Source organism: Electrophorus electricus, chromosome 19 (genome assembly GCF_041902795.1).
Source record: "Electrophorus electricus isolate QZ-2024a chromosome 19, ASM4190279v1, whole genome shotgun sequence".
In the NCBI taxonomy this organism is placed as follows: Eukaryota; Metazoa; Chordata; class Actinopteri; order Gymnotiformes; family Gymnotidae; genus Electrophorus; species Electrophorus electricus.
Genome location: NC_137515.1, coordinates 14,694,524 through 14,716,231, shown reverse-complemented (window position 1 = coordinate 14,716,231; position 21,708 = coordinate 14,694,524). Strand labels below are relative to the sequence as shown.

Here is a 21,708-nt window from a genome sequence, read left to right as displayed (position 1 = left end):
TAAAATAAGTTTGTCTCTGACACTGTATATGAGAATGATAATTACACACCTTCCAATGACTTTCTCAGGTTCCTCCATCTTGAGAAAATGAGGCAGGACTTATTTGACTTATTCATCTCACTGTAATAACTTTTGTTATTAACTTTTTATTCATGCAGTTTTATTAACTGCATGGGAAATGCGACACTTCTGTCGAGTTCCGACTGGTTTTGAAGCATTTGAGTGCTGCTGCGCCACTGAGGCCAAGCAGCTGAGGGTGGGTCCTGCACAAGTTCATTTTGAATAAAAATCTGCTTTCCCTTTGCATCAAATATGTACTGCATAGACAGTTTTTTCACCCTGCATCTCATTTTTGCATGCAATATTTTATGATTCAAAGTTAAACAGATGTAGAATTCAGGATTTCTTTTGCAGATTTAGCATTTACATATGGTCGTGTAATATGTTAGTAATATGTAGGTTGTACTAGCAAACAACTGTGCTATTGAATATTAAGTCTTATTCCTTCAAATGGACATCACATGAAAAATGATCCACTTTGCTACTAAAGTTTAAAAAAACCTTATGGAAAACAAATACAATATTCAAAGAACAATAAGAAGACAATGGAGAGGCTTAAAAAAGGTTTTATTAACAGTTTAGAAACAAAATATCCTTTTCCAAGACACTTCTCCCAACAGACCAGCAACATACAGACAATGAAAAAACAAGAACCAAGGGAAGTGGGAATATGAAGGATCCGCATTTTCTTTTCCTTCCTACAGCAAAAAGGGATCACAGAAATTAGAACTCTAAATTCCATAAATGTCAGTGCAGTCAAAGAGTTCAAAAGGGAGTCCACTGGTGTTACAGACAAAAGTCCAATGTGGCACGTTTCAGCAGTGCACTGCATGGGAGGTACGTGACAGAAGTGGTAACCGAGGGAATACTGAAATGATGCGAGCCATGCGGTTTGCATGCGCAGGCACTGAATTCACCCAAAAAAAAAAAAAAAAAAAAAAAAAAAAAAAGGGGGGGGGGGAGGAAAATTTGTGTAACGTCTTTCTCTGATATAAACAAATTTTTTGTTTGTCTGGTTTGACACCCCCCCCCCCCCACACACACACACAGAATAGCTAACAAAACAAGTGCTAAAATGTAAGGGGGGGGGGGGAGACAAAAGTGTTACAGACAAAAGTCCAATGTGGCACGTTTCAGCAGTACACGTTTTGCATGCGCAGGCACTGAATTCACCCCCCCCAAAAAAAAAAAAAAAAAAAAAGGGGGGGGGAAGGAAAATTTGTGTAACGTCTTTCTCTGATATAAATAGCAATAATTGTTTAGGTACCTACATTCCAGGGTAGGTGGCACGGTTCTATTTTTGGATTTTTTGTTTGTCTGGTTTGACCCCCCCCCCCCACACACACACACAGAATAGCTAACAAAACAAGTGCTAAAATGTAAGGGGGGGGGGGGGGGGGGAAAGGCCACTCCAATCCCAGATGGTTTGGACACATTTCTCAAATCATCTGATCCTGCTACTTTCTCAGATTCAGCAAATGTGGAACTTTAGACTCGAACACAAAAGGTTCAAAGTAATTGACATAAGGGAAATATTCTTTGGGGCAAGATCCTTTTGTTGTTGTTCTAGAAATCAAACATTCACAGAGCAAGGAGAAGCTAACTGGCCGCGTTATGTACATTTCAAATCTAACCTCCACAGTTCCAGAGTTCATGAGCTCTCTTCACAATGCCTCTAGATTTCAGTCAATCCGAGTAAGCCACACTTCAGATAGAGAAAACACTCTAGAACCAAAAATTTTTACAGTATTTAAAAGGTGATGCGATGATCTGTTTGGTTGTGCGTGGAGAAAAACCAAAAAGATTTAAACCCTTTTAACACAGTCAATAAATACGACGACAACAAAAAACGAATTCCAGTTGTTATAATTCATCTCCTATATGGTTGTCTGAATTACTGTTCTCCGATGTTCCTAAAAAAGGCATAAAAAAGGAAATTATCCACATTTGTACATCAAACTAAAACCTTTCATAAAAGTAGTAGCATGTTTCCCCTCCCCCCAAAAGCTCCTGTCTTCACAAATTGTTGGGTGAAACTCTTTTAGAAGAAAATAGTTTTTGATCCCAGTATCCCCTCTGCAAACTTCTTATGAAGTCAGATTTCCTACTGTCTAAATAGGTCCAAAAGTCAGTCGTTTTTTTTTTTTTTTTTTAAATAAATTGGCTTGTTCAGATTTAGTTCAGGTAACAAAAGACCTCAAAACACACAACCTGTTTATCTGTAGTCCTGAAGCTGTGAAGCAATTTAGTGTGCCTGCAATTACCTGCGTCTTCCGTTCCTTCAGTTATTTTAGACTCCGTCTCCTCAACATTCTCTTTTTTATTCTCTTCAGTGGGGGGCTCTTCTGCTGGCTTCACCTCCACACCTGCCTCTGCAACACATCAAAAACGTTAGCAGACTTGACCCGCTTCACATCAAGAACAGAGCATATCCAAAAAGTGCTTCAATGCAGTGAAGTGGTGCCCAAAAATGACCACTCTCGCTCACCTGCCTCATCCTTGGGAAGGACGACCTTCTCCGCGTCTGTGACGTTGCCTTTGCCGTTCTCTGTGCTCGTGGAGTTCTTGTCTTTAGGTTTCGCTTTGGGCTTTGGCTTGGCGAACTTGGCCTTGCTCAGCAGGTAGTTCACCTCCCTGTCCAGGAGCGAGAGCTTGGCCTCGATGTCTTTAGACAGCAGGATGGGTTTCTCGGTAGGGGAGAGCTTCTCCTGCTCAGCGACAGTATTGTTCTTCCAGGTCTGACGTGAGTGACGAGACAAAAACAAACAGGTTTGTGAGGAGTAATGATATGGTGACATTTGGACCACTTAAAATGATAAAAAAAGGTATTAAAAATGACACACCCACCCAAACACCTGCCCTGTTAACTGTACCCAATAGGCTAACATACATTTTACACTCAATTGTAATTCACTCCTGGTCCTACTATTGCACTCTAACGTGAGTGAACATGCTGTACGATTTGGGCCTCGTGCATGAGTGACCGAAGTGTAGCTCTGAACAAATCCATGTGACTCATGCATGAGTTTCAAATAGTCAGATTTCCAGTGTTAGCTGGATGCTTTTTTTACATACAATTATGCTGTAAATGCACTTGTATAATGTTATACAAACCCTTATGAAGACAGAATAAACTATAAAATCACATACCATAGTCTCATTGATGACTCTTTCCAATGTCTTCAGCTCAATTTCAGTAAAAATCTGGTCATCTTCTGGAATCATTTTAGCACTCCTATACAAATAGATACATGAGCAAACAGACACACCCCCCCCCCTTTTTTTTCCCAATACACATACATTATACTCTTGTTCTACATTTTAATATTCAGTAGTGAACTGCTGAAGAGCCATGAGAACGCTTTAGCTTAAAAAAAAAAAAAAAAAAGCTCCATCGTGAGCGCTCGCTTACTTCAGGAAGATGGAGGAGTGGTTGAGCATGCTGTCGAGTGCCGCCAGCCTGTCGGGCCATTTCCTCCTCTCATCCACGCGGAAGAACATGGCCTTACAGAGCTTCCTGAGCTCAGTCAGCTTCTCCTTCAGCTCCTTGGTGCCCGCCGCGTATCCCTCGTCATCCATCCACGCGGACGCCTCACTCAGCTTGTTGGAGATTTCCTCATTCTCGTGGTCGGTCACCACAGCCAAGTAGTCATCCTGGTACAGTTTATCCTGGAGAGAGGGGCCAGAAAGCCCATCTTCATTAGCTTTGTACTGTAAAAGTGGTTATGATCAAAACAGATTGGCGGTTGTTTTCTGGCAATAAATAGTCATAGACCAATAGTCTACACTAAAATTACATAGTCAGTGGTGGTTTTCCATAGAAATTGCATGTTAATTCATGACTAGCCTTATGCTGTGGATGGATTATGTAAGAGTAATTCTGAACATTTTCTCCTTTTGGATACAATATCATTAGCTTGTAGTATCTGCATCACCGCTCCAAAGGTGCTGGCTGAGGAAACAGAAGCACAGCGGGATGTATAATAGGGCCGTACTTGAGTCTCAAAGATAAACGCCTCCAGGCTGTTCAGGGTCTTCTCCCTCTCCTGTTTCTCCAAATCACGGTCAGTCAGATCCTGTAGCCTGAAGGGAAGATACAGGAGACATGAAGCATATTTGGCAAAGCCCTCGATACGCAAGTGCATGTTTGCACACTCTCGTCAATGGCGTGCTCCACCCTTGCAGATAAAATCTATTCACAGAGACCAAACCCAGACATACTTTTTTCGAGAGGCATCGATGTCTTCCGAGTTGGGATCGAGCACGTCATTAACCTCCTGCTCCACTCCAATATCCACAGAGATTTTACTCTTTTTCTGGCCTTTGGGTTTCGTCTCTGCAGCTTCCTCTGCTTCTTTCGTCACATTCATTTGCCCTTCAGACTTTTCTGACTTCTCTGCATCCTTCTCTGCCTGCTTGATCAAGATTTGGCATTTCATTTGAAAATCATTTCAAGCATTACTAGTTTCAACATAACTGAGTAGAATTCTTCTTTTCTCTGCCAGTCACATCACGTTTATGTCTGCACCCGTAACTTTTTCTATACGCATAATCCAGATCCCAGTGTCACATGCTAGGTGCTAAAAGAAGACATGCTTTTTTTCAGCATTAGTCCCTCCAATATGCCGTGCCTCATATCTGAAGACTGAGAGTTTCACTACCTGGGGCTCCTCTTTATCGGCACCTTCGTCGTCTGTTTTTTTCTCCTCCATCTGAGGCTTGCCTTCGCTCTTCTCTCCCTGGTCCCGGTCATCCGTCTCAGCCTTATCCTGGGCAGTCTCCTCCGGCTTTTCCTCCGTGGCATCCTGGTCTTTGCTTGCCTCAGGAGGCACCTCCTCCTCATCCTGGGACAAAATCCATTTGTTGCACTGGTTCAAGTCTAGTCACATGATGGCAGAGAACTGGAGGGGGCGGAACGTGCACGCATCCTAATGAGCGCAGCCGGATTTACCTGCACCGGTTCAGTCACATTGGGACTGGGCTCGGAGCTCCCACCTCCAAACAGGCTGGAAATTGTGTTTCCCAGTTCTTTAGGGTGAAGGGAAATTTAAAAAAAAAAATATACAAAATCAAAATAAAGACGTATTAAAGCACCAGACTGTGTTACACTTACTTTGAAGGCTATAAATTATGTAGTAGCTGTGGAGACACAGAACCAGTATGCATTGTACCAAAATACAAGCTTCAACTTACTAGTGAGAGCAGATTCTTCCTCCTTCTCCTCCACCGCAGTCTCAAACACTGACTCCACCTGCAGCATATTTAATGTTTGGCAGGCTGTCTTATGGAGGTATGTAAAAGTGATGGTGAACAAAATCAGGTGTGCAATAAAATTCAGTTTAAAAAGGGAAAACGCTGATTCAACCGACCCTGTCCAGAATGAGCACACCACTCTCGTCCATGTTGAAATGGGCCTTGATGCCTTTGGACTCAGCATCCAAGTGCTTCTTGAAGCTGTCGCCCACTCCAGACAGCCTCACCGTGGTCAGGTTCTGAGACCCGAACATTCTAAAAGAGAGAAGATAAGGATCACCGTAGAGACTGGTTCCTGTAGCTCTAGTTCCCAAAAACACATCTTCCTAATTTTCCAATTTATTATCCAAACTGAAGGACAGACAATATGGACTTGACTTAGTAAAGCAGATTTAAATTCTTCTATCAGATGCTGATGTGGTAGCACAACCAGGAAATGTTAACACAAGGACTTGTGTGTCCTGGCAAATCTGCCTGATGGGATTAAAATGACACTGGGCAGTGGAATTGACAGCTTTTCTCCAGAAATATTCATTTTCCCCACATTCCCAGTTTTTTCATAAGCTGATAAACCTGATAACTCTTCTTATGAAGACTTCATATTTCTTTTTAATTTAAAATAACGAATAATTTTGTTGACACTGTATCCATGTTGCAATAGTATTGGTTTGACTGTCCTGTGGTGAACTCACTTTAGGTCCTCCTGGCTCAGGAAACTAAGGTCTCCGTAGTTGACGTAGAAGCTGAAGTCGTCTGTGTAGCGGTTGAAGGTGATGACCTTGCGCTGAGGATATGGCGCCATCCTCTGGAACAGAATGCGCTTGTTGTGCTTCATACCCTTCCCACCGTCATCTTCCTCGGTTTCGCGGCTGAACTCCACCTAAACAGAAGCGGAACGCAGCATCAAGAACGCTGCAGACGGGCTAAAAATGTTCCGAAACAAAACCGCTTAAAAAAATAAATAAATAAATAAATAAATTGCTTGCCCATAAACATGTGTCTGCTTTTTGGCATTTAGTTACACAATGCTTGAACCTTACAGGCCAGAGAGATTCTCCCCTCACCTGTATTGGGAAGACCGCTGCGTCTCGGACCAGGAAAGGCTTGACTTTAAACGCTTTACTGAGAGCTGCAGCCTGGTACACGGCGCCCATAGCTGCTGCCTCATCGGCGTTGATGTTCTTCCCCAGCTCCTCTCTGTGGAGAACACCATGGGTCAGAGTACCAGCAGACATGCAACTGTGCACCAGTCTCACAGTGAGGGCAGTGTTGCCCGTCAAGGGAGAACATGAAACCTACTTCCCCACTGCTTTGAGGAGAACTTCCTGAACCCTGGGAACTCGAGTGGCTCCGCCAACCAAAATGACCTGCTCAATCTCATCCTGGAGGACAAAAGATGCCATTTTCACAATTTACACTCAACAAGCAGCAAGCATGTAGAAGAGCTGTGGCAGCAGTGACAAGACACCCTCACCAGAGACATCTCTGAAGCAGCGAGCGCCTGCTGCACCGGTCCTGGCACTCTGTCAAACAGGTCGCCACACAGAGCCTCAAACTCGGCACGGGTCACCTTAGCTTTGAAGTCGATGTCATCCAGCAACCCCTCAATCTAGTACAGAAGATCAGCACAGACATCACATCATTCCAACACTTTAGTCTGAACTTCTCAGAAACTGCAGATCCCAGATTATTCCTAAATATTTGCACCTCAAAGAAAAGACCAATGTATTTTACAAAGATAATCTTATGATAATGGAGAAAATAAAGTTGCATGTCCTAGTTATGATGGTCCTAACAGTAAACTTGTATATGCACTCGAAGAGTGCCCGGGCTGTGCGATAATGACGTCTCCAAGCACAGCTCCTCTGTACCTGAGCCATGTGCTCCGCGTTGGCACTCAGCACAGTCTTGAGTCTCTGCGCCTCCTTCAGCAGCTTGGCCATGGCACGCAGGTTCTCCCTCACATCCTTCTTTGATTTCTTCTGCTCGTTGAAGATCTTGGCCAGGTGGTCCCGGAGCCTCAGCTCCATCTCGAAGCCACCGAGCGTCCTGTCGAACCTGGACACACCGGACAACAGTGGCAGTCAGAAGCGCTGAGGTGAACAGGTGCATGCTTCTGAAGGCGCATATGGGACCTGCTTGTCGTAATGTTGGGCCAGGGTGAGGCACTCACCCGACTCCTTGGACTTGCAGCTGGGGCTGGGTGCCGGCTTCCTTGGTCTTCACTGTCTGGTAGGTGACGATAGTGGCTGTTGTGCTACCTGAGCCCATGTCATAAAACATGATGTTCTAAAGGAGAAGAAATGGCAAGATCGGATATTAGAAAATCAGCTTGCTGATCGTACCCTACTTATTAAATGCCTTTTTATTTCAAAAAGTACCTGTGCAGTTGAGTTGATGTCTTTCCTCCTGAAGACTCCATAATTCAAAGCCACAGCAGTATTGTCATTGATGAGCTGAAGGACCTTCAGACCTGCCATCTGAGCTGCTTGCAAGACTGCCCTACGCTCTGCCTGGTTAAAAAACGCTGGGACGGTGATCACGGCATCTTTAATGACTTGTTCTGTGGGGACAGACGTGTAACAAGGGCATTTCTAAAACAGCAGCTTCAGTGGCTTCCTCTAGAGTTGACAATGTGCAGCAAGAATACCCACAAGATTTTGCAGTCAAAAAAGAACCTTGATTTGAATAGACAAACCTGCAAAGTCCTGCGCCAACCCACAAGAGTAGTTCAGAACCATGCCCAAGATCTCCTCTGGAGTATACTGAATCGTCCTGAGGGACAGAAAAGCAAAACATCACTAGTTATTGGCATTTTATAGCATGTTGAAGTATTACTCAGTGCCATTAGTATCTGCTAAGGATGCAAAATATATTGCTAGTTAGTTTATTAATTGTTTACAATATAAGCCTTTACAATAAAATAAATGACTAGATTCATAAAAAGAAATAATCGTATCATGGGCTGTGAGCTTCTGTCGACATCTCTACATTGACTGTTCTGTGATTGTTTGACTGAAGCGCCAAATACACATGATCCAACACAGGAGTATACATGCAGCAATATACATACAAAAATCTACCGCTAATAAACATCTCAAAACTGCTTTTTTTCCTGAGGATAAAAGTCAAAGACATCAGGTTATAGGTAAACCCATTTGTATGAAATGGCTAAAAAGCATCCCATACATGAGCAGAGGCTAGAATACTCACTCAGAGTATTTGAAAAGCACAGTTCCTCTCTTTTCATCTCTCTCCATCAGGTGTTCAGGGAAGTGTTTCTGATACTGCACAACCTGTGGGTTATCAGCGGTCTTGCCCAGAAGGTTCTGGAGATACCGGTACACCACTTTGGGATTCTTAACAGACTGCAGAGAACAAAAAAGGGGGGCAGGGTCTTTGCATTTTAAGTGACATTAAGAAATTTCTGGGATACTCAAGAATTGAACTTAAAACTATACAAAAGAACAATCAATCAATCAATCAATAAGTGTGTGTGTGTGTGTGTGTGGTGGTGGTAGTAAATAACTAACCACTCCCAGAGCACCATCCCCAAAAAGCCTTTCATTTTCTTTTAAGCACACAGCCACTGGCGTTTTCCTTCTGGACTCTCTAAAGAGATAACAGGGAGAAAACACTGGATGAATCTAGATCAATAATTAGACAGAGCTGTTGAATAAATAAATAAAGCTACATCAGCTAGCTTCAAAGCACCATTACATACTTGTTAAGAGCAATTTCCATTGGCACCCCAGGTTTTACTATAGCTATTTTCATCCATTCACTCCCCAGGTCTACAGACATCACAGCAACTGAAGCTATTAAACAGAAAAAGATGGCACTTGATGACAGACACTTGGACACCTACAATAGAGAAACTATGCAAATCATTCAATCTTAAGATTAGAAGCAGATTTCAAAATAAGACGAACGTGAGTTTCTAAAATTATTCCCGAACTGTACGATGAGTGATGGTTTATATTGCATGAATGGTACAATGTAATTGTAAGTGTCCTTTGCCAATATAATTTCCTAAACAACAGATTTCAGAACTACATTTAAATGTTTGTATATCTTCACAACTAAAGTAAGTTTTCCACCCTCAACCATGCTACTGGCACAAGAAAAAGTGTAATGTGTGCTTCACCTGCTGGAGAAGGTAGCAGTGCTAAAGCAAGGCAGAACAGCACACCTAGTGACAGTGCCTCCCTCATTGTAACCTGCCAAAAAAAGCATGTGCATGCATTTGTTATCAACACCTCATTTTCCTTGGAGTGTGTGTGTTCCACTCAAAAAACGGAAGGGTATACATGACTGACTGGACTCTAAAATACCATATGTTGAGCTGCATGCTACAGCATGCTACAGGAGCACACATGAAAGGCAATTCAAAAGGTGCTCTCACACTTAGGTAAAGTTAGCATCCTCCACCAAACCCCCTAAACAAGTGCAACATTAGAACTGTAAGCTCAGCAGAAAGCGAGGTCAGCTCTTTGAACGAGTTGTTATTTAGGCTACATCCTATTGGCCTGACCCTTCCCACAGACGTGGAACAAAGTCTCAAAGCAGTTTTTTAATGGCCAGTACGTAGATGCAGCCATGGAACACAAAAGTGCTGCCTTAACACCTTATATATATAATTATATAAGCAAAATATACAAATTGTATCTTATCGTTCACGTCTGGACTTAATCGGCATTTTAACCGACTTAATGAACAGTAGATCTACACGTAGCCAAACAGTAAAGTGTGGAAACTTCTAGTCTCATTGCCTTTGTCTGATAGCGGCGTAGACTATGCTGAGGTAGCTTGATCCTGATGGCTGGGGGGTCATACCGCCCCGAAACAGCCCCAAATAATGTGTTTAAAATGCCTCATGAGAGTACCTGTCATTTCTTTCCAAAGTTAAATAGTAACATGATTTACAAGAGCTGACGTAACTTAAACTGAATCGATTAACGTTGAGGCAACCCAGCTGGCCGGAAGATTTCACACAGTCCGAAAAAGCACAAACCAGATAGCCAGTATGTAGCTAACGAGCTAACTGGCTACATCCTGTAACTCTCGTCGCATCCTGAACCAAACACAGCAGCACACCAAAGTTAACGCGAACGTAAATCAACTTATACGACCGGAACTAAACATGAAACGACACGAAACTTACCTTCAGCCGGAGAAGTTTTATATAACAGCTACTGGCTATGAAGCTAAGCCGCCGGTGCAGGTTACCGCTGACGAACAGGTGAACAACAACCACAGAGACCCACTCTGCACTTCTCGGATCGGGAAAATGTATCTCAGTGAATGTCAGACTGCTAACTGCTGAGCTAAAGCCATGAGTCGTTATGATCACAGTGCAGCAGCGGCGTGGTATCACTCTCGAAGTCACCGGCTCTCTCTGGCCGTCGGGCCCCTAACGCGGCGTGATCTTATTGGATCCGCGGGACTCGCTGTTCCGCGAGTTCAGCGTTGACCTGGCGAGCCGCCGGCCCCGCCCCTTTTGGGGCTGAAGCACGCAGTCTGATTGGTCCACGTTCCAACTATAATTGAAGTGGCCAGGCTTGTGCACACACACGCTTGTTTCATTGGTCCACGTTAATTTAATGGGCGTAGATGTTATGACGTAAAATGTCTGACTAAACATTTACGCGACTGCTTGTAGTTTTAAATACTGCTTGGCTGTAGTTTAACATTTTACCCACCATGTGCCGTCAAAACATTTTTGCAGTGAGCAGTATCATTCATGTGTTTAAGAATTATTGATTTCGTTTTTAATGATTTAAATAACCAATTTCTTCTTATTTATACCATGTATTTCATACCATACTTGTTTATTTTTACTATACTCTGAGGGGTATTATTAATTTTATAAGCAGACTAATAAAAAGCTTCTCTGAAAATATCAGTGCTGGATAATATAAATTAGTGAAATAAGACATAAGTGAATAAGCCCAACAGAGATCACCTGACTATGATATGAGTCACATGATTTTGTTGAACAGGAATTTATAAGAAAATGGCTGCGTTCTTGCAGTGGAGACGATTTGTCTTTTTTGATAGAGAAACGGTGAAAGATCCGATTGAGAATGGGAAAAACTTCATTTTGCCGAATGGCATATCGGCTTGTGATTCGGGGCGGGGACATATTGTTCTCGGGGATATCCTTGCAACCTAGGTTTGTTGTTGAGATACTAAAAGCCTCTAGCAAAAGCTAGGCTTAGCTAGGGTTAACTACCTACAGTTTATTAAGCATTTGCCACCAAGTGTCAAATTTAGTTTAATGTGGTAAACTTGCTTTTTGACCTAATTGTTTCCATATTAAATTGTTATAATATTAGGTTTGTGGGGTTAGCAAAGAACATTTTAGTTAGTAGTTAGCCTAACAGTATGGTGTGCTTAGATTTTCTAAGCAACACCAGATATAGTGAAAGGGTTCGTTTGAGAATGTGTGCTTTTCTTAACCCAGCTTGCTTACATATGGAAGGTCAGATCTGGTTTTTAACGCGCTCGCTCCAGCTGAGCTCCTTCCAAGCCTACAAGCTGCGCGTGACGCACCTGTTCCAACTAAAGCAGCACAGCATTCTGGTTTCTGTAGGCCAGGACGAGCATGGCATCAATCCACTGGTAAGGGCTGCGCTAATGAACATTTCACTTTTGCTGCTGGAGATGGGGAATTCTGGCAATACTGCTAATAATATAATATTTCAATTGTTATCAATCTGAGAAATGTTTTGTGTTACGGATGCCATTTTAACGTGCGTGCGTGCGCGCGCGTGTGTGTGTGTGTGTGTGTGTGTGTGTTTATATGAACACGACCAGGTCAAGGTATGGAACACTGATAAAAGAGACAGTGGAAGTCCCCTGTGCACACGGATATTCCCAGCAATTCCTGGGAACAAGCCCACAGAAGTATCCTGTCTTAGTGTACATGAGAACCTGAACTTCATGGCTATAGGTGTGCTCTCTCTCTCTCTTTCTCTCTCTCTCTCTCTCTCTCCCCCTCTCTCTCTCTCTGTCCGTCCTTCACTGTGTAAGCAACTTAAATGCCAAGTATATGAGGTGGTGTTATTATATAATTTTATTGACATAGTATTGAAATATATAGAACCAAATAATCAAAACAAGTCAGTTTAACTTGTTCATAATGGTGTTATTTCAGGCTTCACAGATGGCAGTGTAGTTTTGACGAAAGGTGACATTACCAGAGACAGACACAGTAAAACACTAACCCTTCATGAGGGAAATTCTCCTGTCACTGGCCTGGCTTTCCGCCAGGCAGGTAAAGTCACCCACCTGTTTGTTGTCAACCTAGAGAAAGTGCAGGTATGTTTTAATTGAGCACCAACACTCATCTTTATTCCCATAAATCTCTTCGTACAATGATAATTAAATTGTATAGCAAGAGTGTGTAATAATCAGTGCACCATTCTTGGTCTGTTGTCTTGCCTAGTGTTACACCTTGTCCGTGAAGGAGTATCCTCGTTTGGAGCTAGACACACATGGCTGTGCTTTACGATGTTCCGCCCTCACGGACCCGTCTCAGGACTCTCAGTTCATTGTGGCAGGAAATGAGTGTGTGTATCTGTACCAGCCTGACGAAAGGGGCCCCTGCTTCGCCTTTGATGGACATAAGATCTTGGTGCACTGGCACCGGGGTTACTTGCTGCTCCTCACTCAAGACAGCAAGTCACCCAACAAGTAGGGGTCACTCATATAACACTTATATAACTGCTTAGTTAAGATCTAGAATCAACATAGTACTTACTATTCCTGTTAGATTAGTTCTGCTGCTGAAAGGTAAAAATCACTGTTTGCATATGTAGACATATGTTTAAGCTGTAGAGTTCATCATGTTACCTTTTTTTTCTGTTTTGTTTTTTTTTTTTTTTGGAATTCTAATGTTTTTGAAATTAATAATTTTAATGTAATATTAGAACTTTTCTAAATACTAGAAACATTTATTTATGCTGTCCTTGTATTCTCTCTGTGGCACAGACCTGGCTTTGGGAGTAAGGAGACTTCCCCAACAGAGAAGCATGTCTTGACGATTTATGATCTGGACAATAAGTTCATCGCTTACAGTGCTGCATTTGATGACATCATAGACGTCCTGGCAGAATGGGGCTCCTTTTACATCCTGACAAGAGATGGGAAGATGTTTGTGCTACAAGAAAAGGACACGCAGACTAAATTAGAGGTTCTTTGCAGTTAGTCAGTAAATAGCACTTCAGTTTGTTTGTTTTTAACGGCTCCCATAATTTTAGTTAAACACTGTTTTGAGAACTGTTATGAAGAGTGTAACAAAACGATAATGTTATGCTTCACTAGCAACACTACTGATGATTAAAATAATGAAAAAACTATTCATTCTTGTAGATGCTATTTAAGAAGAACCTGTTTGTAATGGCGATTAACCTTGCAAAGAGCCAGCATCTGGACAAAGATGGTCTGTCTGAGATATTTAGGCAATATGGAGACCATCTTTACGTTAAAGGGGACCACGATGGTGCCATTCAGCAGTATATTCGGTAAGAACTCTACTCCTCTGGGGCTGCAGTAATCCATAGTAAGAACTCTACTCCTCAGGGGCTGCAGTAGTCTGTTGTAATTAGTAGTCTGTTGCAATGCTACGACCAGTGGTGTAGGTTTCATTTCACCTTTGGAGGCTAGGGACACTGTTCACACCACCCAACCTAACACATGATATGAGTAGTGTGAAAAGAAATTATTGGGGGACACAGGCCTCCCACAAAAACAGTGCATATAGCTACGACTCATTCACATGATTGTATCTTGTCTGTAGTTACTTGAGCATTTTGGTGATTAGACTGTTAATATTAACAAACACAACTGCAATAAAAGAGTAGTATTTACAAGCTGGTCTGTTGTCTCATGTAGGACTATTGGGAAACTTGAACCCTCATACGTCATCCGGAAGTTCTTGGACGCTCAGAGAATACACAACCTCACTGCATACCTCCAGGCTCTCCACAGGCAGTCCCTGGCCAACGCAGATCACACCACACTTCTGCTCAACTGCTACACCAAGCTGAAGGACAGCTCCAAGCTGGAGGAATTCATTAAGGTCTATATATAGTTATACTTTAAGGAGAGCATACAAATATGACCTAAGATGTCCTCTCACCTAGTGAAAACACAGCCACTTGCAGCTTCCTGGAATCCCAGCCTTGGATTCCTGTGGCAAAAACTTGGCATTCTGTTGTTAAAAGTATAGATTAGACATCTAGCTATGGCTTAGTTCAGTGGTTTGTTGTAATATAAATCTGGGCAATATAGCTAATTTTAAATTATTAATATCAAGATTGAGAGAGCCAACTGGAAAAGAGTATCAAAGTGCAAGCATCGTTTTGCCTGCATAGTTGTCTAATCAAGAATAAATGTTTTTGAACATGTAGCTGATCGCCATCTCTGTTCCTCTGTGGTCTCTAGAGCAGTGAAAGTGAGGTGCATTTTGATGTGGAGATAGCCATAAAGGTGCTGCGGCAGGCTGGTTACCACAGCCATGCTGTCTTCCTTGCAGAGAAGCATGCGCACCATGAGTGGTACCTGAAGATCCAGCTGGAGGACTTAAAAGTGAGGTCATTTCTCCCAGAGCTCCTGCTAATTTTACAGCTATGGGGGCAAGTCTTTATGGAATGCTGTGACATCAGACCCATTGATGCTCTATCGCTGGGAGCATAATGCAGAATCCTTTATAATCTAATAATAAAACATTTCATAATATTTGCCTTTATAAATACTCTGAAGGTATTAAAAATATATTTAATTAGAAAACAAATGATTGATTATACTATTTGAAAATGTATTAATGTAATAATCTAAAATAATGTAATATTTGAACATTGCTAAATACTAGGATATTTGAAGTGATGAGACGTCAAAACACATGGTATAATATGTTCTTCCTTTCATTGCTGTGCTCAGAATTACCAGGAGGCTCTGCGCTACATCGGACGGCTGCCGTTCGAGCAGGCCGAAACCAATATGAAGCACTATGGGAAAACTCTCATGCACCATGTTCCTGAGAGCACCACCGTGCTCCTGAAGAAGCTCTGCACGGACTACCAGCCCAGCCAGGACTTGGCCGACCACGACAGTCTGGACCGGTTGGCTGTGAATAAGGTGGGGAACCTAAACAAATTTAAACTCAAGTTTAAATCTTCCATTGGTAAAGACCTGGACATTTGCAGCAGTAGTTTCATGCGGTATTCCACCTATTAAAGAGAGTGTTGTTCCTTGTTCTGTCGAAGGAGCATATGATCTATGCTCTTCAGGAAACCTGTGGCTCCAAGCAGTGTTTAGGATTTGCACAGTTATGATGTCAAAGAAAATGGAGTTCCTCACGCTCCACTTTATCACTGTTTCTCAGGCCAATTCAGAAGAGTTTATTCCAATCTTTGCCAATAATCCACGGGAGCTCCATGCTTTCCTGGAACATATGATCAAGGTAGAGCCGTTTTCACCACAAGGTGTATATGATACGCTGCTGGAGCTGCGTCTGCAAGACTGGGCCCACGAACAGGATCCTGAGGTAAACAGTGCCAAGTGCACACGTCGTATGTTTTCCTCCACACTGCAGACACTATTAACTGACAAATTTAAGTAATTTATTAAAGTAATTGTAAAATACAAGTATTACATATGTTATTTTACATTAAAGCACTGTTTTGTAAAGAAATGTCAAAACCTTTAAAACATTTTTTTTTATTCTTTTGTACAGAAGAAGGAGGTCCTGCAGAGGGCAGCATTGTCACTTTTAAGGAGTGACAACACCGTGTTTGATAAGGCCCTTGTGCTCTGCCAAATGCACAGCTTTAAAGAGGGGGTGCTGTACCTTTATGAGAAGGGCAAGCTGTGAGTACCTTCAGAACCATCCAGTGTATTTCATGTTTCACGTTGGAGCAAATACTGATGGCTGTCAGTTTCTCACCAGGCTTGATCTATTAGCAAATACTTGTCAGAGGTCATAAACGAGTCTTTCATGGGTTTTCTTATTTAGTGGCCCATGGTTCACCATTCAGATTACAAACCATGCTCTGGCCCAAAATATATGTCGTCTTATACACCGACTGAATGATTGATTATGCATTGATTATGCAAATGACTGACTCTGAGCAGGCTTAGCAGTGTCAGTGCTAAGCTTACTCTGTGGAGTAGGAGAGAACTTTTTTTTTTTTTCTTCATGTTTGTGCAGGTACCAGCAGATCATGCACTACCACATGCAGAATGAGGAATACTCAAAGGTGGTGGAGGCATGCAAGCACTATGGCAATCAGGAGGTTTGCTTGTGGGAACAAGCACTGGGCTACTTTGCACGAAAAGAGGAGGACTGCAAAGCCTACATCAGCGAGGTCCTGCAACACATTGACCTGAATAACCTCATGCCCCCTCTTCTGGGTAAGTTGAAATGGTTTGCATGTTATAAGGGGGTGCATTTTTGTATCTCTTCTTGCTCTTTGATTTATGGCTTTCACGCATTGCTGACTGTTTTCACATATCTAAATGTTACCATTGGTGTCAGTGTTCTGCAACACTTGCACCAAAGTTCCATATTTAAACTTTTTTTTTTAACTTGTAAGATTTTTAGACTGTACAAAAATGTTTTTCTTAAGTGTGTTTCCTTCCTTAATACTGTATACAGTAGACATCATTTTTGTAATGCCTTAGGCCACCCAATAAAAGTACATTTATTGGGTCTTTATTTGCATATAAAACATTATGATAAACACTAAAACCTTACTGATTTAAATTATAGCAAATCATTTAAGCAAAAATGAACAAGTTTTCCAAAAAGATATTGATTTTATTGTGTGAGATGTCTGGAAGAACACCTGTCTTTGAGACTTTCAGAAGTATATCAACTCTAGACACATTGAAACACCAAAAAATGGAAATCTTACAACATAGTTTCAATTATGTGGAATCACTCTGAAAGACCAAAAAAAACCAATAAGCAATATTTTTATGATTTATCACCCTGTACTGGTCTTCTACATGACTAATGACACTGGAGTTTGATATACCTGTATATCAGGCATAGATTATTTGGCTTTTATTCTTATAGTGGTGCAGACACTGGCCCATAACTCAACGGCAACACTGTCAGTGATAAAAGACTACTTGATCAACAAGCTGCAGAGAGAGAGTCAGCAAATTGAGGAGGACGAACGCAAGATCCGTCAGTACCGTGAGGAGACTGCAAACCTGCGCTCCGAGATCCAGGAACTTCGTACCAGGTAATGTCCCTTTATAGACATGGGGAGAGTGCAGTCAAAGATCCATCGTAACCTGGAAAATGTCAACTATCTGGTGAGGTTTGTGTATGTTGATGATGAGAAGAATAATAATAAGTATCATTTTACCCCCCCCTCCCCCCTGCAGTGCGAAGATTTTCCAGAAGACCAAGTGCACAATGTGCAACAGCCCTCTGGAGTTGCCCTCTGTGCATTTCCTGTGCGGCCATTCCTTCCACCAGCACTGCTTCGAGAGCTACGCTGAGAGTGAAGCCGAGTGCCCCACCTGCACGCCAGAGAACAGGAAGGTGATGGACATGCTACGTGCCCAGGACCAGAAACGAGACCTGCACGATCACTTCAACAGACAGGTGCAGCAAACCAAGACCTCGCGGTTATCCGTCACAAGCCATGCTTCTTGGAGCATTTTCATAACCTTGACTGTTAGTGCTGCAGTGATTGATTAATCTCTCTCTTCCCTCTTTTGCAGCTGAGGGGCTCCAACGACGGCTTCTCGGTGGTGGCGGATTACTTTGGCCGGGGCGTGTTTAATAAGCTTACTCTGATAACAGATCCCCCTGGGGCTAAGGCGGGACCTGGGAGTTTGGAAGCTGATCTACAGAGAGACCTGCTCATACACACCAAGAGAAATGTGTGAACATCAGGCCCTTATTCATACCGATCCTCTCAAAGTAGAATCCGAGTCACATGCAGTTTTTCCTCATTCATGTCCTAATAATAAAAAAAATTCATTAAATTTTATTGTAAGGGAGTGTTGATGATACTACATCTGATTATGGGAATCTTGTCCGGTTTTGTATCAGTATAAGTCAGTAGATGGGTCCTACAGGCATAGAGTGAATATTAGGTTTACCCTTTTTTACAAAATGTAGCATATTAAAATTGTGCATCATTATTAATGAGCACATCTAGCACAACCTTGCTCACCGCTCCTCTCCAACATCTCACTTGGCATAAAATCAGTCCTCTGAGATGATGGTGTTTCCAAACCATGGCCCATCTCTACCCAGAGAATTATGCACATGAAGTCTTGGAGAAAGCATATTTAACTACAATGCCAACCTGGCGTAGACTGCTTTTTATGTCTGTAAATGGGTTGTGAATATAACATCTAAAACTGTGACTATGGTATGCTTTTCTTTCGCAGTTTGTAACTAAAAATATATGCTCAATGTTTAATCAGGAATGATGTTAACTCTCCCAAAATCTTCACCTTGAAGTAATAGGCTATAAAATATCAGCATAGCTGTTGTGCATGTTGTTTAATCCATCGTTGTGATGTGCACAGTAGCTCCTATATTAACTCTGTTACAATAATATAATAAAGATCTGCAACACAGTTAATGGCTATGGTTTTCAACACAAAACTAGGCCTCAGTGATCAGAAATGCTGATGCTGAGTCCATGTTGATGGATCAGGGGTTAAGGTCTAATGGAAGACTATCGGTTCTAACATCCGTGATAAAGGTGGGGCAAATGTATCCTGGGTAGAAGGACTGTTCGTTCCCAGACATTTTGGAGTACGTTCCAATTCCAGATACATTCCAATTCAGGTATTCACCACAACCCATAGAGTTGGACCGTAAGATGAAACCATTTATCCCTGACCTCGTCCCGGCTGTAGGGGACAAGTGAGTGCAATCTGCTATATATTTGGAGTATATTTGTTAGAGTGTTAGAGAACACACAGTGTTATAGATTATTGCTTCCCTTAGAAGCTGTATATATATTTTTTGTGATATTTTGAAGAATATGTGTGACTATATAGTAAGTGCAGAATCACTGGTACAGTCATACATAAAATGTTCAAACAATCCTACTGAATGTTTGCAAATGCATGTGCAGAGTCACACCTTTCTAGAATTAAAGCAAACCAGCAGACATTGGACAGCTGGTTTTACAGCTTGTGGCGTACTGTAAAAGTCTCGGTTGTGACGACCAGGTTCCTCGGCCTGACGGGAAGTCAGATGGCCTGGGACTGCTGGTGCTGGATGAGCCCTGTGCTAAGCAGTCGGACCCCACTGTCCTCTCCTTGTGGCTCTCAGAGAACAGCAAGCAACACATCACTGTAAATATACTTCCCACCTCATGCACACAATCATATTCTTGTTTCTACATTCATATTTATGGTTTGGACATGTGCGTGTGTGTGTGTGTGTGCGTGTGTACATTTACTGGCCACTTTATTACTTTATTAGGTACAACTTGCTAGTACCAGGTTTTGCTTTCAAAACTGCCTTAATTCTTCATGAAATAGATTCAACAAGGTGCTGGAAACATTCCTCAGCATCAGAGGTCCGTATTGTCATTATTGCATCACGCTGTAGATTTGTTGGCTACATTACACCAATATCCCATTCTACCACATCCTAACGATGCTTTGTTGGATTGAGATCTGGTGACTGTGTAGGCCATTAGAATAAAGTGAACTCCACACCAATATACCACCACCACAAGCCTGAACCTTTGATGCAAAGCAAGATGAAGCCATGCTTTCATGTTGTTTATGCCAAATTCTGACCCTACCATCTGAATATCACAGCAGAAATCAAGACTCATCAGATCAGGTGGCGTTTTTCCAATCTTCTGTTGTCCAGTTTTGATAATCCTGTGTAGTTGTAGCCTCAGTTGCCTGTTCTTAGCTGACAGAAATGGCACCTGCTGTGGTCTTCTGCTACTGTAGCCCATCTGCTTTAAGGTTCAACGTGTTCTGAGCTCAGAGATGCTCTTCTGCATACCTCAGTTGTAATGAGACGTTATTTGGGTTACTGCCTTTCTAACAGCAAAAACAAGTGTGGCCATTCTCTTCTGACATCCACAAGGCATTTTCACTCAGAGAACTGCCACTCACTGGATATTTTTTTGTTTTCTGCCCATTCTCTGTAGAAATGGTTGTGGTGTGAAAATCCCAGCAGATCAGCAGTTTTTGAAATACTCAGACCAGCCCGTCTAGCACGAACAACCAAGCCATGTTCAAAGTCTCTTAAATCACCATTCTGTCCCATTGTAATGCTCAGTTTGAACTACAGCAGGTCATCTTGACCACGACTTCATGCCTAAATGCATTGAGTTGCTGCCATATTACTGGCATATTAGATATTTGCGTTAAAGAGTTTTTGAACAGGTGTACCTAATAAAGTGGCCCGTGTGTCTGTCTAACCTGATCTTTGAACTTTAACCTTGAGTATAAAGCAAACAGACAGGGAAAGCCTGCAGTGCAGAAAGATGCCAAACCCACTGATGATACAAAGGACACAGACAGGTTGTGTGGAAAAGTCTCACGAAAGCTTTAATTTACATTAGTGGAAATGGAGGCTTAGGGGAGTGCCTTCATATAATGCCTAAAGCAAAGTTTTACTGTGAGTCTTCAAAGCAATCAGGAGTACATACGTCAACATGGTGCAAATGACACGTTTTTTTGTTTTTTTTCCTTTTGAAAATAAAAATAAAAAATTATTCATTTAAGAACAGACATCAGTGAAGACCTGTTTCTAAGACCTTATATGGTAGGAAAGTTGTATTGTGTGTGCATGCCTGCATATACGTGCGTGTGCGTCCGGCAGCTGTGGGTTGGCTCAGTGCACTTACGTGGCACACACAAGCCAAACTTGTTTGGAAATTTAGAGTTGAGGTCATCGCTGATCCTGTCCTTCACCAGAGAGAAAGAGCAGGGAGAGGCGAGAGAGAGAGAGAGAGAGAGAGAGAGAGAGAGAGAGAGAGCGAGAGAGAGAGAGAGAGAAAAGGAGAACAATAGCCACAGTAGCCAAATTAGAGGGAGGCTGTAGAACAGAATACACCCTGGCATCCCTGGAGCTCCCTAGACACTGCCAGACCTTCCACCCTACCGAGTGTGTGTGTGTGTTTTCACCTGTGTGCCTCAACGTGTGCGCACGTGCAGGTGGGTGCGCGGCTACTTACGCTCCGAGTCGCTGCCGTCTTGCTCTTCCAGTTCCTGCGCTGGGTGGTGGTGTGGTGGTGTGGGCAGCAGGGGCAGATAGGGTGGTGGTGTGGGCAGCAGGGGCAGATAGGGTGGTGGCGTGGTGGTGTGGGCAGCAGGGGCAGATAGGGTGGTGGTGTAGGCAGCAGGGGCAGATAGGGTGGTGGTGTGGGCAGCAGGGGC

General features: G+C 42.5%; 2 protein-coding genes across 7 annotated transcripts; one reads left to right on the top strand and one right to left on the bottom strand.

Moving 5' to 3' along the window:
* Positions 1-610: 610 nt before the first annotated feature.
* On the bottom strand, positions 611-10,746 carry hyou1 (hypoxia up-regulated 1). Of its 5 annotated transcripts, none has more exons than XM_035535959.2 (24): positions 10,478-10,746; positions 9,461-9,533; positions 9,038-9,131; positions 8,847-8,925; positions 8,527-8,681; positions 8,012-8,088; positions 7,695-7,876; positions 7,487-7,602; positions 7,185-7,371; positions 6,788-6,922; positions 6,613-6,695; positions 6,378-6,510; positions 6,006-6,193; positions 5,430-5,568; positions 5,254-5,311; positions 5,012-5,088; positions 4,722-4,904; positions 4,282-4,475; positions 4,056-4,143; positions 3,473-3,729; positions 3,211-3,295; positions 2,549-2,798; positions 2,325-2,426; positions 611-1,973 (listed from the first exon to the last, which is right to left on the bottom strand). In XM_035535959.2, the coding sequence occupies exons 2-24, from the start codon at positions 9,525-9,527 to the stop codon at positions 1,924-1,926; spliced, it is 2,979 nt and encodes a 992-aa protein (XP_035391852.1). In that variant the 5' UTR covers positions 9,528-9,533; positions 10,478-10,746; the 3' UTR covers positions 611-1,923. The 5 variants fall into 5 exon arrangements, with proteins under 5 accessions (XP_035391852.1, XP_035391853.1, XP_035391849.1 ...); XM_035535960.2 differs by having other exon boundaries at positions 4,282-4,472; XM_035535956.2 differs by having other exon boundaries at positions 2,325-2,432; positions 10,478-10,745.
* Positions 10,747-11,307: 561 nt separating this feature from the next.
* On the top strand, positions 11,308-18,927 carry vps11 (VPS11 core subunit of CORVET and HOPS complexes). 2 transcript variants are annotated; one of them, XM_081702840.1, is made up of 16 exons: positions 11,308-11,475; positions 11,793-11,937; positions 12,133-12,268; positions 12,473-12,636; positions 12,764-13,011; positions 13,309-13,510; positions 13,690-13,841; positions 14,212-14,398; positions 14,764-14,907; positions 15,259-15,456; positions 15,704-15,865; positions 16,055-16,188; positions 16,529-16,731; positions 17,399-17,570; positions 17,716-17,938; positions 18,058-18,927. In XM_081702840.1, the coding sequence occupies exons 1-16, from the start codon at positions 11,330-11,332 to the stop codon at positions 18,223-18,225; spliced, it is 2,784 nt and encodes a 927-aa protein (XP_081558966.1). In that variant the 5' UTR covers positions 11,308-11,329; the 3' UTR covers positions 18,226-18,927. The 2 variants fall into 2 exon arrangements, with proteins under 2 accessions (XP_081558966.1, XP_035391787.1); XM_035535894.2 differs by having other exon boundaries at positions 11,352-11,488; positions 11,780-11,937.
* Positions 18,928-21,708: the final 2,781 nt, after the last annotated feature.